This window comes from Lonchura striata, chromosome 7 (assembly GCF_050655825.1).
Source record: "Lonchura striata isolate lonStrDom1 chromosome 7, ASM5065582v1, whole genome shotgun sequence".
Taxonomy (NCBI): Eukaryota; Metazoa; Chordata; class Aves; order Passeriformes; family Estrildidae; genus Lonchura; species Lonchura striata.
The window spans coordinates 21,309,777-21,325,000 of record NC_140709.1 but is presented as its reverse complement, the minus strand read 5'-3'; the positions used below and the strand labels follow the sequence as shown (position 1 = coordinate 21,325,000).

The following is a 15,224-nucleotide window of genomic DNA, read 5'->3' as shown; positions in this document are numbered from 1 at the left end:
TTCATTATGTGGGTGCAAGCCGACAAGGGGGCCCCACTCACAGCCCGAGTCGGGCGCGGCTGTGGCTTTCACGGGGTGTCCCCATGGTCAGTGGGGACAGGACCCTCGTGTCCGGCGCCTCGGGAGGCCGGGAGCCGTGGCACAGACCAGTGCTGGCCGATGCTTTGCATTCCTGCCACCAGTGTTTGCCATCTGCAGGGCTTCCAGATGAAGGAAAATAAAGCCAAATCGAAAAAAGAAAAAAAAATTGAACTGCTTTGCCAGGCTCTACCGCTATGTAATGCAGGTGCATTTTAAGCATTTCAGATCCAGTGGAGGCTAAATTACTTTTATATATTTTTATATATATATATCAAACCAAGTGATGTCGAACTGAGGAGTATTGTGACTGTCAAACTCTGAAGCTGAAGTATTACCATCTCTTTACCAAAATGTATTTAAATAATTGCCATTTGAAAGTACTGTAAAATGTCTAATGAAGTAACCAATTTTCCTTTTGTCTGTTCCATTTATAGGCTGCTGGAAAATACAGACAACAAGGCAGAAATTACGTAGTGGAGGATGGAGATATTATCTTCTTTAAATTTAATACACCTCAACAACCCAAGAAGAAATGAATATCAGATTTGTTTGCTCAGAAATGAACTGTGCGGCTTCAAAAAGCATATGAATTTTTATTTGGAATTGGAATATCTGAAAACAAAAAGCATACAGTTTCTACCTAGGGAACCTCCCTTCCCCCCAGTGAAATTATTCTTGTTTGTTTTGAATTAAAATATGGCACCTCCAGCAAACATGCAAGTTCACTAAATGTGAGCAGCTTTGCATTTCAAACGATTAAGACCCTACTCCAAATTGTAGAAGCTTTTTGGGAACCATATTACTCTCATGATACTTCATTAATCTCCATCATGTATGCCAAGCCTGACACGTTTGACAGTGAGGACAATGTGGCTTGCTCCTTTTGAATCTACAGATAATGCATGTTTTACAGTACTCCAGATGTCTACACTCAATAAAACATTTGACAAAACCAGCCTTGGTGTGTTTGGGGATGTCTGTATTGACTGACTGTGGTGTGCTGAATGCGATACGGCACCTGGTGGATGCTGATTACAGAATTTTAAGACGTGTATGATACAGTAACTGGCAGTGTGGGGCAGCTGCAATTGTATCTTGAAAGTGAGTCTTTCATGGGAATCAGAAGATTAGGATGCCAATGATTTGTCTCAAAAAAGTTAATGAATTTGTAGATGGACATTCACTGAAAGATGATACTAAGGATAATAATGATGGCAGCATAAATTATTTTTACTAGAGAGAGGAAATATACGTAGAAAAAACATGTTATCTGTGAGACTGAAGCTTTTTCGTTCAAATGATTTTGAAAGAGTATTTCACTCTTGCCTTGAAATTAATAAATCAGACTGGAGCTGTAGTACCTGATGTTGTGCATTGTCCTCCCAAGTCTTGGTTTTGAGGCCAGTGGAGAGTCACACAGATAGTGCTGTGAAGGAAGAGGTCACACTGTGCTGGAGGTGAGTTGTTCTGCTGAAATGAGGTTGCAGCTGGGAGTGCCTTTTTACCTCTTTACTTTTTAACCACAAAGGAGAGCTGGTCACTCTGGGTAACAGAAAAATAAGGTATTGGCAAAATAAAACCAAGTTTGTTCTTTTAATGTGAGGTGTAGAGCTGTCCATTCTCACAGTATGTTCAGTGTGTTTAAAACAGCCTGGCTTTGTCTGAGTGCCCATGTGCTGGGGGTTTTGGCTACAGGTTCAGTGTGGTCGAGGCTGGGAGAGATGCTGTTGTTACCTGTGTCATGTTGGTGTGCCTGGCCTCTTGTGCCCTGGTGATAAATTCCCTAACTGTGGACTTTGAAAAGGCAGCTTGCCACCGGCTCACCCCTGCTGTGTGCAGGGCACTGGGAGTGCTGGCCACATCCTGCTCAGAGACATTCCCTCGAGATGCCTCCTTCGAACCTCATTGCTCCTTTCTGGGAGAGTGAGACATGCATCAGCCAGAGCCACGAGCCTTGTTGGCATCATGCCTTTAATTGCACCAAAGAGAGGGAGGGCAGATGACTTCCAACTCGTAGTTGTTGATTTTGTTTTAAAGAGCATCTTCTGTTTCATGGTGGCAAGGGGCAGTGACAGTATTGTAGAGCAGAGATTAGGGCTTCAGATGTTTTGGAATCTTTGGAATTCTCTTTTGTATAATCTCTCTGGTACAGCTAGTATTTATTCCTGGTATTATTTTGATGTTACATAATTGAGAAACTATTAGGACCATCAAATCTTGTGTTAGAAGTCAAATCCAAAAGAAAACAGAGCCTACCTGTTTCTCTTGGAAGTCAGCAAGGTGCTAGTACCAGAGAAGGGCTCATGCTGGGTTTTAGACACAATGAAAGGTGAGTGAGAAGTGGAGTATGTGTGCTGCTGAAAGAAGTAACCTCTTCACTGCACTAATACTCACTAAAACGTGTTCTCTTGTCCTGGCTGAAATTTTTTCTGGTTTCCAAAATATTCCCATGATCCTGAATTGTTTCTATTTCATTGTGTACACTCCCTGTTATAAAAATAAAAGATAATTAAAAATCAAACTAAGTTGTTTGTGGTAGACAGGGTTCTTTGAAGTTGCTACAATATCCTGAATATAGAAAATGAACTTAAAATGTTTACCACAATTTGAAAAATATATATGCTGTAATGTTTTCTATTTCAGTTTATTAATTTGCCTGAATAGTTATCCCTTAAGCTGTTTAACTAGGTTCTTTTAACTACTGAAGCTAATAAATTATTCCAGAATAATCATAAATTTTATTAAAAGAAAGAATAATCTGATAAGTTGTTATTTCTATCACCAGTGATTTGTGACAACTACCGCATTAAATATGTGCAGCCCGTGTTTCTCCTTAGTGGGTTTTAAATTGTGATTTAACTTAAGCTAAGCACAAATTATTTTGCATTTCTACCTGCACAGGCTACTTCAGGTGCAATGTATCCATGACATTCGCTATTTAGGAAAAAACCCGTGAAATCTGTCTGCACACTTTTCACTGCCACTGGCTTGGTGGCAGTGGGTAGGAGACATTGTTTCTCCAGCTGAAGGATGAAAAAACATTGTAGGCACTGGTCTTCCAAAATCCAGACAGTAGAGAGCTTTGCAAGGGAGGAGGAATGCTAACCCTTCTTCTTGACTTGGTGTTCCTCAGTGGCATTGATGGCATGTTTCTGGGATTAAACAAACACTAGTGGAACAGGGAAAAGGCTGCTACCAGCCCCCAGGCTTCCAAAAGAGAGTGCCCCAAAGTGATGTGGAGATGGCAGTGAAAGTGGCTATGCCTGCACTGCCCCTCAGGTTTACTCTGTAGGAGTAGATCTGGAGAGTGAAGCAGTTGGCTGGGGGACCTGATGCTCCTGTGGTATTTGAGGGGCTGCTTGGGCTGGTGGCAGGCTGGTCCCATGAGGAATTACAGGGGCAGCAAGTTCAAGAGAAAGAGTTTCTCTAAGATACCCAAGGAGCAGCCGGTTTGCCTGTTGTGAGTGTCCTGTGCTGTGCAGAGCAGGCAGGGAGTGTATGTGAAGAGGTGTGATAAGGAGGTTCACTTTTAAAGGCATGTTCCTGGTCAAATAAAAGTAATGCTGTAGACAAGGGCTTACTGCTGTTGGCTTTTGGCAGAATCAATAGCAATAGCAAGGTGATGTGCTTGGGGACCCCAAGATGTGACATTTCAAACCGTTAAGAAGCATAAAAAGCAGCAAAATTTAGAAGACTACTTGTACCATAGATACTTCAGGTATAAGATACTGTTTTCTGTCCCAATAGGAATTTCCTAATAAAACCTGGGAAGCAGGTTTGGCCTTTCTGTGTGAATTAACATATCAGATAAAATGTAGAAGTACTGTCTTAACTTCATGTCTATTTGTTCTTTCATTGACTATGTCCAGCCCTGTAGAGATTGGTAGAATTGCCACAATTGTTTTAGAAGATTTACTTTTAATGAAGGATCCTTTCTTACCTGCTGCAGTTTTCCATCTGCCTTTTCTCATCCAGGTTCCCGCTGATCTCTTCCCAGCCCACAGGTCCTGTCAAGGACTCCGTATGGCAGAGTGCCTGCTTTGGAGACGCCGTGCTGTAAGTTGTATTTTCCTTCCCTCCTTGCCCACAGAACAGGCTTGCAGCTGGAGTGGCAGCAGTGCAGCTGGGCTCGCTTTGCTGAAACCTCCTGGCACTTTGTTGGTGCTGTTGCCCTGTGGTGCTGGCTGCGGGCAGGACAGCCCTGCTCAGGCCATGTGTCCCCAAGCTTCCAGCCAGTGACTGTGCCCCCCTCCCTGCTCTGCTGGCAAATCACGCTTGTAGCTTCACAAACGTCAGGAAGGTGCATTCCTGGTGCAGTGTTTTATGATCTTGTGGCTGCCAGGCCTTTTCAAACTGCCCTTGCACAGCTCTGTTGGTCCTTACTGAGGTAGGGATGCTGCATGCCCCATTCTAGTGGGTGCTTTAAACTCCATTAATTCTACCAGCTGCAGGATAGGACCATTGCATTGCTTTTTGAAAGTGTGTCTGGTGAAGTTTTCAGTTTGAATAATATTAGCTAAATTTTACCATTTCTGTCCACTCACAAACTCAACTCACAGAGGATGAAGCAGAGGGAGTCATTAAAAATTTTTAGTTGCTTAAAACTAATAATAACTTCTTTTAGTTTTTACTCCCTTCATACTAACGCCAAATGTTTGATTACACTATTCCACAATTTCACTTCAATTAAAACAGGAAAACCACTTGAGAGTTTAAAAAAAATCGAAGTAATGGTGTTCATCCCAGTATCCCTGTGGATTGAAATAGGGCTGTGCAGGCTGGGCTTAGAAAGGTTTAAAGTGAATTTTGCATTTCAAGGCTGTCTTTGGAGCAGTTACTCCTTGGTTCCTCTGCACGGGTGGTGCCCGTTTGGTCCATGGGAGCAGACGTGCGGCCGTGTCGTGTACTGAGCACTGAGCCATGTTCCGTGTGTGTGCTTGTGTCAGCAGCGGGGCCGGGCCGCCCTCAGAGCTCCTTGTGCCTCTGCGCTGTCAGCGCTTGCAGCGTTTTGTTTTCTACGCGCAAAGTGTGCGTGCTCAGCAGAGAAACTGATAAACCACACAGCAGATCAATTCTGCAGCTGTGGGAGAGGGTGTGGGACGCGCGAGTTAACAAAAGGCACGCAGGGTCCGGGAAGGCAGCGCCTGGCAGCCTGGGCTGGCCGGGCCGGGCACGGGGGTTTCTGCCCTCGGCGGGAAGGGAAGGGCTTTGGCTTTGGCGCTGCTGGCTCTGAGGGGCAGGAACTCTGCACAACGCTGCAATTGAAAAGGCTTATGTTGGGTATGGGGATTTCTCCAAACACACATAACATACCAAGGGCCATTTTGGTAAGAGTAGGGATGGAAGAAGCACTGCTCTGTGCTGACCGTGTTTTCATCCCCAGCGATCCAGGCCCAGCACTGGCTGCAGAGCCACGGCAGAGACCCTTCACCCCTCCCAGGCAGTGTCACCACACCTAGAGGTACTTGAGCTGAGGTAAATGACTTTTCAGAAGGGCATGTAGGGACTGAACAAGAACTAGAAGAGATTGGGGTTAGATGTGGATGCCTCATCCCTGGAAGCATTCAAGGCTAGGCTGGGTGGGGCTTTGAGCAGCCTGGTGTAATGGAAGGTGACCCCCAAGGCTGGGGGTCAGATTTGATCTTTGAAGTCTCTGCCACCCCAACCCATTCTGTGATTCTGTGAAATCCCTTCACTGCTTGTACCTCTGGTACCAAGTTCACTTGCTGTATTTTGGTGTAATGATCACAGCAGCATGCAAGGGGGAGAGAGGAGGGTTTATGAGGGTGATTTGGGATACCCCTGTGTGAGGACCTTCAGCCCCCATGGCTCAGAGGAGCTGCCTGCCCCTGAAGCACAGCATGAGGTGAACACGTCCATCAGGGTTTGGTACCTGCACCTGACAACAGAGGGAGTTACATTGGGCAAAGGGGTTCACAGGGCTTGATTTATAGTAAACATGTAATGTCTGAAGGCTAATAAAGCTCTTGCTCTGTCATGAGGAAGGCTGTTGCCACATAAAAGGGTTCCCAAGGGCAGTATGGGCTCCAAGGGAAGACCCTGCAGACCAGCATGTGAACACTGGGGACTTTGACCTTACCAGGGCACTGCAGCTGGCCCCAGGCATGGGCAGGGGGCATGGAGCTGGGCCCAGGCCTCACTCCCTTCTCTTGTCCTGTGCTAGGAACACTCACCCATGCTGTGTAAGGACAGAACTAGCTCCAACCAGGGGCTCTCATGATGCTGAAGGGATGCTTTGCCAAATCTGTCAGCAAAAGATTCTTTCAGGAGTGCTGGTTGCTGAAGAGTTAAACTTCCCTGTAATATGAATCATGTGCAAAGTACCAAAATTTGGTTATAAATCCTGTTTAAGTTTCAAAGCACAAGCATTATTGGAAGTAGCAATACTCACATCAAACAGCCTTGATAAGATCAACAAATTACTAAGTATAATTGTTTGTGCTGGGGTGTGTGCAAGGAGATAAATAACTCATAAATTAAACACCAGTGCCTGAGGGTGAGTCATTCATGGATTCAGAGCTGTCCTGACACTCACAAGCAAAAAGTAATTTTCTCTTAGTTCAGTAATTATGCATTTCAAGATATAAGATCAGCAATCAATGCTAGGTGTGCTTGCAAAGGTGGAAGGATACTTCAGCTATTGGAGTTTCCCATACAGAGATTAACAAGAAAAGTCTGTTGCTTTTCTCTGTAGTGGGGAGTATTCAGACTGAGGTACACTTCCTCAAAAAGATTACTAATAAAGGGATTAAGAATAGATTACGGGTCAAATTTTGCTGTTATAAATCAGCATTCTCCTGGCTCCTGGTTTATAGTAGCAGAAAATATGTCCCAAATTATGAAAGCAAATCAACAACCCCCCTATGATAAGTGTTGTTAGTCATCCAGGCTAGTGCCTGCTTCTGAGAGGCACCTGGCACCTCGCTGGCTGCGCTGCAGCTCAGCTCTCACGCGGGGTCATTAGAGCCCCTTCCTGACTTATTCATAAGACCCCATGAGGATCTTGTTCTAATCAGGGTTTTCCTAAGGACAGGGAATAGTAATGTAATCTGTTATTGTAACAACATCATCTTGATCTGCTTTTATTTACTAATGTTTTGCCAGCCATTAAATATTTTTCTGTCAAATTCAGACAGAGATCACACTGAGAAATCATATTTTTGGGAATGTGGTGTAAATCTCACAGCTGCTCAACAATAGTTGCTGCTGGGATAAACTCCCAGCCTGCAGGAGATAATTGATGTGTAACCTACACCCTCCTGACCAATCGGATCTCAAATAGCCTTGACCTCACCAGTCTGGGGAGTTTTCTGCTGGGAGAAGTGTGGTGGGAATCCTTCTGGAGAAGGACAAGAAGTCTGTGACAGTCTTTGATGGGTTCTCTCAGTCCTCAAGAGTACTAGTAGTGCATCAGTTTTCTTCCACAGATGTACAGGAGAGATGAAACACAGCTGGTTTACAGTTACACGTGTGGCATGCGTCATGACCATTAAGCGATGCCATCTTCTTGTGACACCTCCCTTCCTTGCACACATTCCTACAACCCAGCAGTGCAGTCACCTCGTGCTCAGGAGCCATCACCAGGTAATAAGGACACTTCTGCTATTGCAGGCCACCTTTTACATGCTGTGTTGTGGGAAACCCTTCACTTGGAGGAGGTTTGTGTCCAACACCAGGTGCTGGTTTGGGATGTGCTTGTGGAAAGTGTTAGAGGTCATTGCTGACTTCACTGGCAGATGCCATTCTGGGAAAGAAAGAGAAATGTTTAATTTATATTTACTATTTGGGGAAAAAAGCTGTAAGCACACCCTTTTATCCCAAAATAAAAATGAGTTAATGACTGGAGTGTTTAGCCCATTGGGGATGTCATTGTTTTCAATTACGTGCCATTCTGATGGGAGAGCTCAGATTCTTAGGCTGAATGGAGATTTGTGCTCCAGCTATTTGTGCCTTTTAAAACATTTTCTTTACTACTTTAAGAGAAAACTGTAAAATGACAATAATGACATATTATTACAAGTAAATTACACTGTAAAATAGCATTAATATTGCAGTTGAAACCTAGAATTTGAAATAAGATGGAAATATTCATTTGCACACAGCTTTTGTTCTTATCAAAAGCAATTTGGATTAGGAATGAGATTTACTTAGCGCCTGCACTCTCAGGCGAGCTAATGCTCAGTCACCTGGACTGAGCAGGCTGTCAAGCTCATCTGTCACCAGCGCCGCAGGAGCCTCAGGCGGAGCCCGGCGCTCCCGGAGCGGCACAAAGGGAGCCGAGGTGCTGAGAGCGGCCTGGGCTGGGCTCCGTGGGAGAGGGATGGCCTCTGGTTTGTCTCCACAGCAGAGGAGGTTCTGTACCACAGAACGTGACACCCACTCTTCTCCCGCCTAATGGAGAAAGACTAATAGCAGTTAGAAATTAATAAACCCAAAGTGGGTGCAGGGTAGTAATCGGGGACCTTGTGCTTAGGAACAATGCTGAGCAATTTAACACTCCATTTCATAAAAATTGTCCCCTAAATTTGACCTGTTCTTTAGAGGTCAAGGGGTTTTGGCCGTATTTTTCCTCTCCTCCATTCACAAATAGGAAACCATCAGACCCTGGAAGGTCTACTTCTGTAGAGAGTAATTTTGCACTGGTGAGGACTGCAGGAGAGCCCCTTTATAGGGGCATGTAGAAGGGATAGGGTGTCAAACTGCATTTAAATGCTCCTTTTTGGGCTGTGTTGGCATTAAAGGTAGTTGGCCTTTTGAGTAGAACATGCTATTGTACATTTAATTAGGACCACCAACGAGGCCCCATGAACACCCCATGGCAGTAGGTCTTGAATCTTCCCTTCTCTCCATGCTTCGTCCTCAAACAGAATGGACCTACCCTTCCTCACACCTCAGGCAAGGGCAGCTGGCTCTCCAGGAGATCAGCCCACTGTTTGATGGTCACAGGATGAACAGGGGAACCCCAGGAATCAAATCACCTTTTTTTTTTGTCACAGCTTTCATTAATTTTTATTTGCATTTTCAGCACAAAAAAGAGAGTAATAAATCTAGAATGGATCTTTCAGGCAGCTTCTGCTTGACGTTACCCTTTCAGCCCTTGTTCTCTCTGCCCATCTAAATAACACAAGGAAGGCACAAAAATTTCATAGGGCAAAATAGGTTGAGAGCCTCCTATATTTCTATAGTCCTTTGCAGCGGTGATAAATCTCTGTTATGTGTCTTTGCTGTAATTTTTCTGTGGAACAGAGGAAAAGAACTGGCAGGCACTGAATCCTGTCTCATGCTCCTCATGACCCCACACAGAAGATGGCAGTGAAGGCCAGAAAGCACTGCTGGGATGCTGCTGCCATCCTGGCTGTGTAAGGTAAGCCCCAGGTAACTTTCCCTCTCCACTGGATAAATAGGGCTGCAGGGAGGTGCACGCTGCTCCTGGTCCTGTAAACATCTAATTTACTCCTGCACTGCTGACACACACAGGGCAAGCTGGGAATAAACCAGTGTATGCTTGTTGGAAACATTCAGTAATTCCCAGACTGTATGAAAGTACATTTGGAAAGGACGAAGAAGTGACTTGACCAGCAACCTCTTGTGGATCTGTGCCAGTCCCCAACCCAGTGCCTGGAGTGGAGCAATGAGCACAGCACAGTTGTGCTCCATCCCACCACCTCCCTCCATTTCTCCAATGAGAAGGGGCGCTCCTGGGACAAATAAGGCATTGTTAACCTGTAACATTAGTTTTAGGATACAGGAGCACATTGAAACTATGTCTGAGCCATTTCAAAAATATTAAAAATGCAAGGAGTTAGGATGGTGACGGGAGTCAGAGGATGCAATCCCAAGGCAGCCCTGCCAGAGCTCAGGCAGCTTGCAGAGTGCTTCTGCTCTGGGGGCTCTGCCTCCCCCCCCTGCTTCTGGCATCAGCTTTTACAAGTGTCCTGTGTGCTCCGGATGGCGAGGTCCCAGTGACAGCAAATTGGCAAAGCTAAGTGGCGCTCAGCATTGCAGGGACTGCTGCTGTGCCACTGTTCCTGCAGGACTGGGAGTGTTTCTGATGGGCAGAAAGCCTGTTCTGGCAGGTTTGAAACATTTTTTTGGTTCTTCCATGAGAAATAACATGAGGTGTTATATAACACAGGCTTGAAAAATGTAGTTTTTATCTCGTAAGTTAACTCCTGGAATGGTTTGCAAGGACATTGGCATTGCAGCAGGTCTGAGGTTAGTATGTTCACTCTGAAATCACTGGTTCTATTTTCAAAGGCAGTGAAGGTCTATTTGCAGGAGTTGTATTTTAATACTATGTCAGATTGTATCTTAGAAGTACTCATGGATTATTTCTAGAAATCAGTTAAAATACATATATTATTTATATTCCACTAAATGTCTTTACTTGGGAGAAAATATCTTTAAATGCATTAGAAATCAAGTCATACACTATCCCTGACAGTCACAGGGCACCTTCAAAATAAGAGAGCTGTTTTCTTTTTGGGGCTCAGAGACCAGTGCAGGAGACCAAAGACATTTTGGTGTTTGAGCCTTGCTGGGAGCCTGGCTGAGGACCCCAGTGCCTGGCAAGCATGTTGGCACCCTTAGGAGTCCCCACCCAAGTGGGGTGTAGGAATGAGTGTCCTTCATCTGATGGTATTAAAAAACCCAAACCCAAACCTCAACTGGTTAATCCATTTTTATAAAGTATTTCTAATAAGACAGATATTCAAAAGCACTTTGACAAAGCTGCTTCATTGTAACAATGAGCAAATAAGAAAACATAAACAGGACAGGTCCTGAGATAGGAGAGAGGAAATGCTTTCTTGGTGTCCCATGTTAACAGAGGAGTTTTTATGCTTCATATCTGAAATAACCTAAATGGAAGGCCAGTCTAAATCTAAATCTAGGGCCAGTCTGTTTTGGTTTTCAGGCAAATGCAATTTTAATCATAATGATCCCGCTGTATCCAGTGAAGCTACTCTGAGCTTAGAGTTACTGATGTGCCTATCTTTGCCTAAAGACAAATACATTTTTATAGGCAAATTAAGGTTAATCATGCTTTAAATCTTTGTTATCCCAGTTATTTAAATTGGGGTCCAAGGAAACCTTTCTGGCCAGAATCAGAATAGACTTCTGCATCTTAATTATCTAAATATTTTTATCAAATTTGTTTTTTTCCAGTGCTCTGTGATGAGTGGGTATGTGGGAAATGCAATGAAATATTAAAATGTTTCTGATATATTCTTGCATATTTAAAGATTTGACGATTTTGTTCAGCAGCTGAGTTTATGAGCCTGCAATACCAACATTTATGCTTTCACTTCTTCATAAACTCATGGAAACTTTTCAGAAAAGTTTTAACTACAACATGTCAATGAACTATAAAGGAAAGGTTTATTTTGTGTATACCCTCTTTACCTGAGGTCCATAGTTAGACTCTGCATTATGGCTTCTGGATCTCATGTGCTCCGTTTGTGCTTTTGATCATGGCACTCTTTGCACAAAGCTGAGAGAATTTCTGCTTCATAAAGAGGAAAATACAGACACGTTTTGATGTCTATAGAAATGCATGTTTGCTCTTGTTTTTGAGGCAGGGGAACTTAGGGTTTAACATCTCAACAGTTTTTCTTAGGTTTCTGAGCCATCAAAGTTTCCAAGAAGCACTTAATGGGGAATAGAAACCATTTGGTTGTGGTGGTGATAGTATCCTTGATACATTTTTCTTTAAAGGTTGTACGTGGATAAAAATAGTAAGTAACCCAGTCTACTCATAACCACTTCATCTTTAAGTTCATGCAAGTTTAGGGAGGTGTAAGTGACTAAAAGGATGAGTGGCTTAAGATTCACTGAGTGATACTGCCAATACAAGGACTGAAATACCAAAGGAGTAAAGGATATATAGACCTTTGCCCATTACATCAAGAAAATGAAAAAGTTAGGAAGGGGGAGGGGGGGATTCCTGTGCTACATTTTTCAAGTCCTACTCCAAAAGGGGTAACCAGCCCATTAGTATAGGTGCCAGGAAGCTGCTTTTGTGACATCTCACCAAACACACCTACTTTCACTGGACCATAGAAAGATCAATCCTGTCTGAAAACCACCCATTACCTAAGACACCTAATTTATATTAGAAGCTCACTAAAAGGCACTGTCTGGCCCCCAACCTTCACTGCCAGTGATAAAGAGGATGTTTTACACCATATGTGACACTTAATCAAAACCGATATTCTTTAACAAACCCTTAACCTCTAGCACACAGGAGTCATATGAGGCCAAGGGACAAGACACAGATCCAGCTCAGGGTGGCATATCCTTTGATTAAGATGATACAGATTTCCCATTTTTATCAGGGTTACAAATTCTGGATATATCCCTTTTTGATTGTCAGCATTAAATTTCAGTAGAGGTTCAAGCCAAAGAGAGACCAAGACTAGTTCTGTCTTCAACTGTGTATTAGAAGATAATTTCTCTGAATCCTCTGCAGTAATGATCCTCTGATCTTCTCATCTTTCTGTAAGCAAGTTTTCCTGGGAACCTGGATTTAAACTATGGCACAAACCTTGCTTGCAGCTGGGTCCTTTCTTAAGGAGGAGTATCTAAATACTCTTATTCTGTGAGCCCTGAAATGGACCTTTTTTTTATTTCCTTAGGTCTTTTTCAAAGAGGCAAACCTTCAAGTGAGTTCTTTCACCCTCCCTTGGATTTCTGGGGCAGGAGGTTTTACTTACAGAGTATACAGCACTTTAGATGAGCATTGCAAACTTCAGGGGGTTAGACAGTTTTCACTACCTGCAGTACATTGGAATCTCAGTTATACTTGACTTTACTCCTGGGTGACTTCCCTTTCCCCCCAGATTTTAGGTGAACCCTTATCCTAGCTTTTACATGTGGCTGGTTTGGGCATGGAGAAATCTCTGAAACTCCTCATCACAGCGGTAGGTTTGGCTAGTTTCCCTCTTTGTAGTCAAATTTTTCAGCTGGAGGTTTATATTTTGTCAGGAACATGGTTCTGCAGAAATTATTTCTAGTCACTATTCCTTTAAACTAACATGCTGCTTTATTATTAATGTGTGAAGGAGATCTTGGAAAGGGTTTTACTTTTCAGTTGTAAGTTTTTAAACACTGAACCAGCACATCTGTTCTGCAAGGCTCTGTGGCTGGCTGGAGGATATGGGCTCACTTCTGCCAAGTGCACAATATCCTTGCTCAGCACACAGAAATGTTTCTTATTTGGGCTCTTTTCATTGTTACGGTTGTTACTAGTACATTTATAAGCAAAACTCTCTCTGTGAGGAACTGTCTTTCTCCTACTTTTCCATAGGTGCAAGGAAGACCCTCTACCCTCACAGACAAGACAACATAATCTACACATTTCTCTAGCAAAAAAGGACAAGATTTTGCACGAGTTTAAGATTCCAGGAAAAAGAGGCAAGTAGGAAGCAAAGGCTCTCAAACCTTTCAGATCTTCTTTTTCCTTTGCACTCCATGAAGGAAAAGGGGCAATATATGTAGGTTACTCTCTTCAAGAGTGAACTTCAGTCATAGAAAGACCTGTAATCATGTTTAACTATATTCAAAGGCAGCTTGTGTTTCATAAATGCAAAGCTGACAAACAGAAATCTGGAGGACTGGTTCTAGTTTATGACATATCACATACATCAAAGGTCAGCCTTATTCTCCCATACCTTGGTTTTAAAACTTCTTTAATATACAAAAGCACAATCAAGGAAGAAAGACTTGCGACTCAGCTGCCACTCCCAATTCCTTACCCATCTTGATTTCTTGATCAGAAAATTAATTGAGCCTTGGAATCTTAATTTTTCCCTAAATCTCTTCAGATTTAATCAGTGTGTTCTGCTGGAAGCAATCTTTCACTTAAGATTTCATAGCAATGTAGCTAGAGAAACCACGTCATTTCCTGCATCAAATACATCAAAGTTATGTGTGCTGGGGTATTTTAACTTTGTCCCATGTTTCAGTTTTGTTCTCTTTGCTCTAAGGAAAGAGTGTGTTTTATTTCTTTTTCTACTCGGGGGTGAATCTGCTCTACTGCAATGCAGTCTAAAATTAATAAAACCCCAGGGAAAGAGGAGCAGATGCCTCCTCCTGTGCAGTGTGCTGGTACAGGAGCTGACAGCAGTGGCAGGGATGGTTTTCACAGCCAAAGCCTTCTCTGTTGCACATGGTATGAAGCACAGCCTCTTGGTATCATTTAATTAAAAGGCAGAAGGCAGACTATGCTGTGACCAAGTTCTGCCACTATTATTTAATGAACACTTCCCAAACATGAGTGCTCTCACAGCAGTAAGAGATGTAGCCTCCCTTATCCCTAACTTGGGCATTCAATTTACTGGTCACAGTGTCCCAGTGAATACTTCGATTCTCTAATGAGATGGGAGGGTAGTTTGTGTTTCCAGATTTAAAACTTGCTGCTGCAGAGATTTGGCTCTGGCATTTGCAGGAGGAAGTTGCCGTGGGGGCCAGAAGGCTGCATTACAGCATTTAACAGCCTGCTCAGGTTGCTATTACGGGGTCAGCTAAAAGCAGTGCAGTCCCACGGTAAGGTATTGTATTGTTTATTTATATTTCTGCAACAGTTCTGTAATGGTTTGCCCCTCCACCCCCATTTTCTCCCAATGTTTCCACCCCGAGTTTTCCCTCCGTTCCCTCAGTGCCAATCCTCCTGACAATGCTTGGTTACTCCCCTCTCCCCTCCCTGGTACCTTGTCCATCACTCGGCTCCCCATCCATTCTTTCAAAATCTTCTACCCTGAGCATCGAGGGATTGGATGAGGGCCCGGGGTCCCTCCCTTAAATTTCCCCCATTGGTTTTTGTATCTGTCTTTTACCTACCACTCCCCCAAATCCCCCCACTGGTCAATGGGCGTTCCCTTCCCCTTGTTACCACCCCGGTATTTAAGATGTTGCAAAAGGCTCGAGGCCACATTTGGCTGCTGGATACTCTGTGATTCGGAGGTCCCCAGAGCCTGGGTTAAACCTGAAACTGTTTCCCCAGCCTTGAGTCAGCTCCCTCATTACCTCCTCGGACGCTGCCTCGCCTCCATACGAGGCAGGCACTGTGACTTTCTGCCAAACGAGGCAGGCACTATGACTTTCTGCCAAACGAGGCAGGCACT

General features: G+C 43.8%; 1 protein-coding gene across 5 annotated transcripts in view; it reads left to right on the top strand.

Annotated features, from left to right (window-relative positions):
* Window positions 1-1,036, top strand: part of OLA1 (Obg like ATPase 1) — a 128,290-nt gene extending 127,254 nt beyond the window's left edge. For all 5 annotated transcript variants that reach the window (XM_021552476.3, XM_021552475.2, XM_085585075.1 and 2 more), the window contains one exon: window positions 516-1,036. In XM_021552476.3, coding sequence (XP_021408151.1) covers window positions 516-617 — 102 coding nt within the window. In that variant the 3' untranslated portion in view covers window positions 618-1,036. The remainder of the gene's footprint in view (window positions 1-515) is intronic.
* Window positions 1,037-15,224: the final 14,188 nt, after the last annotated feature.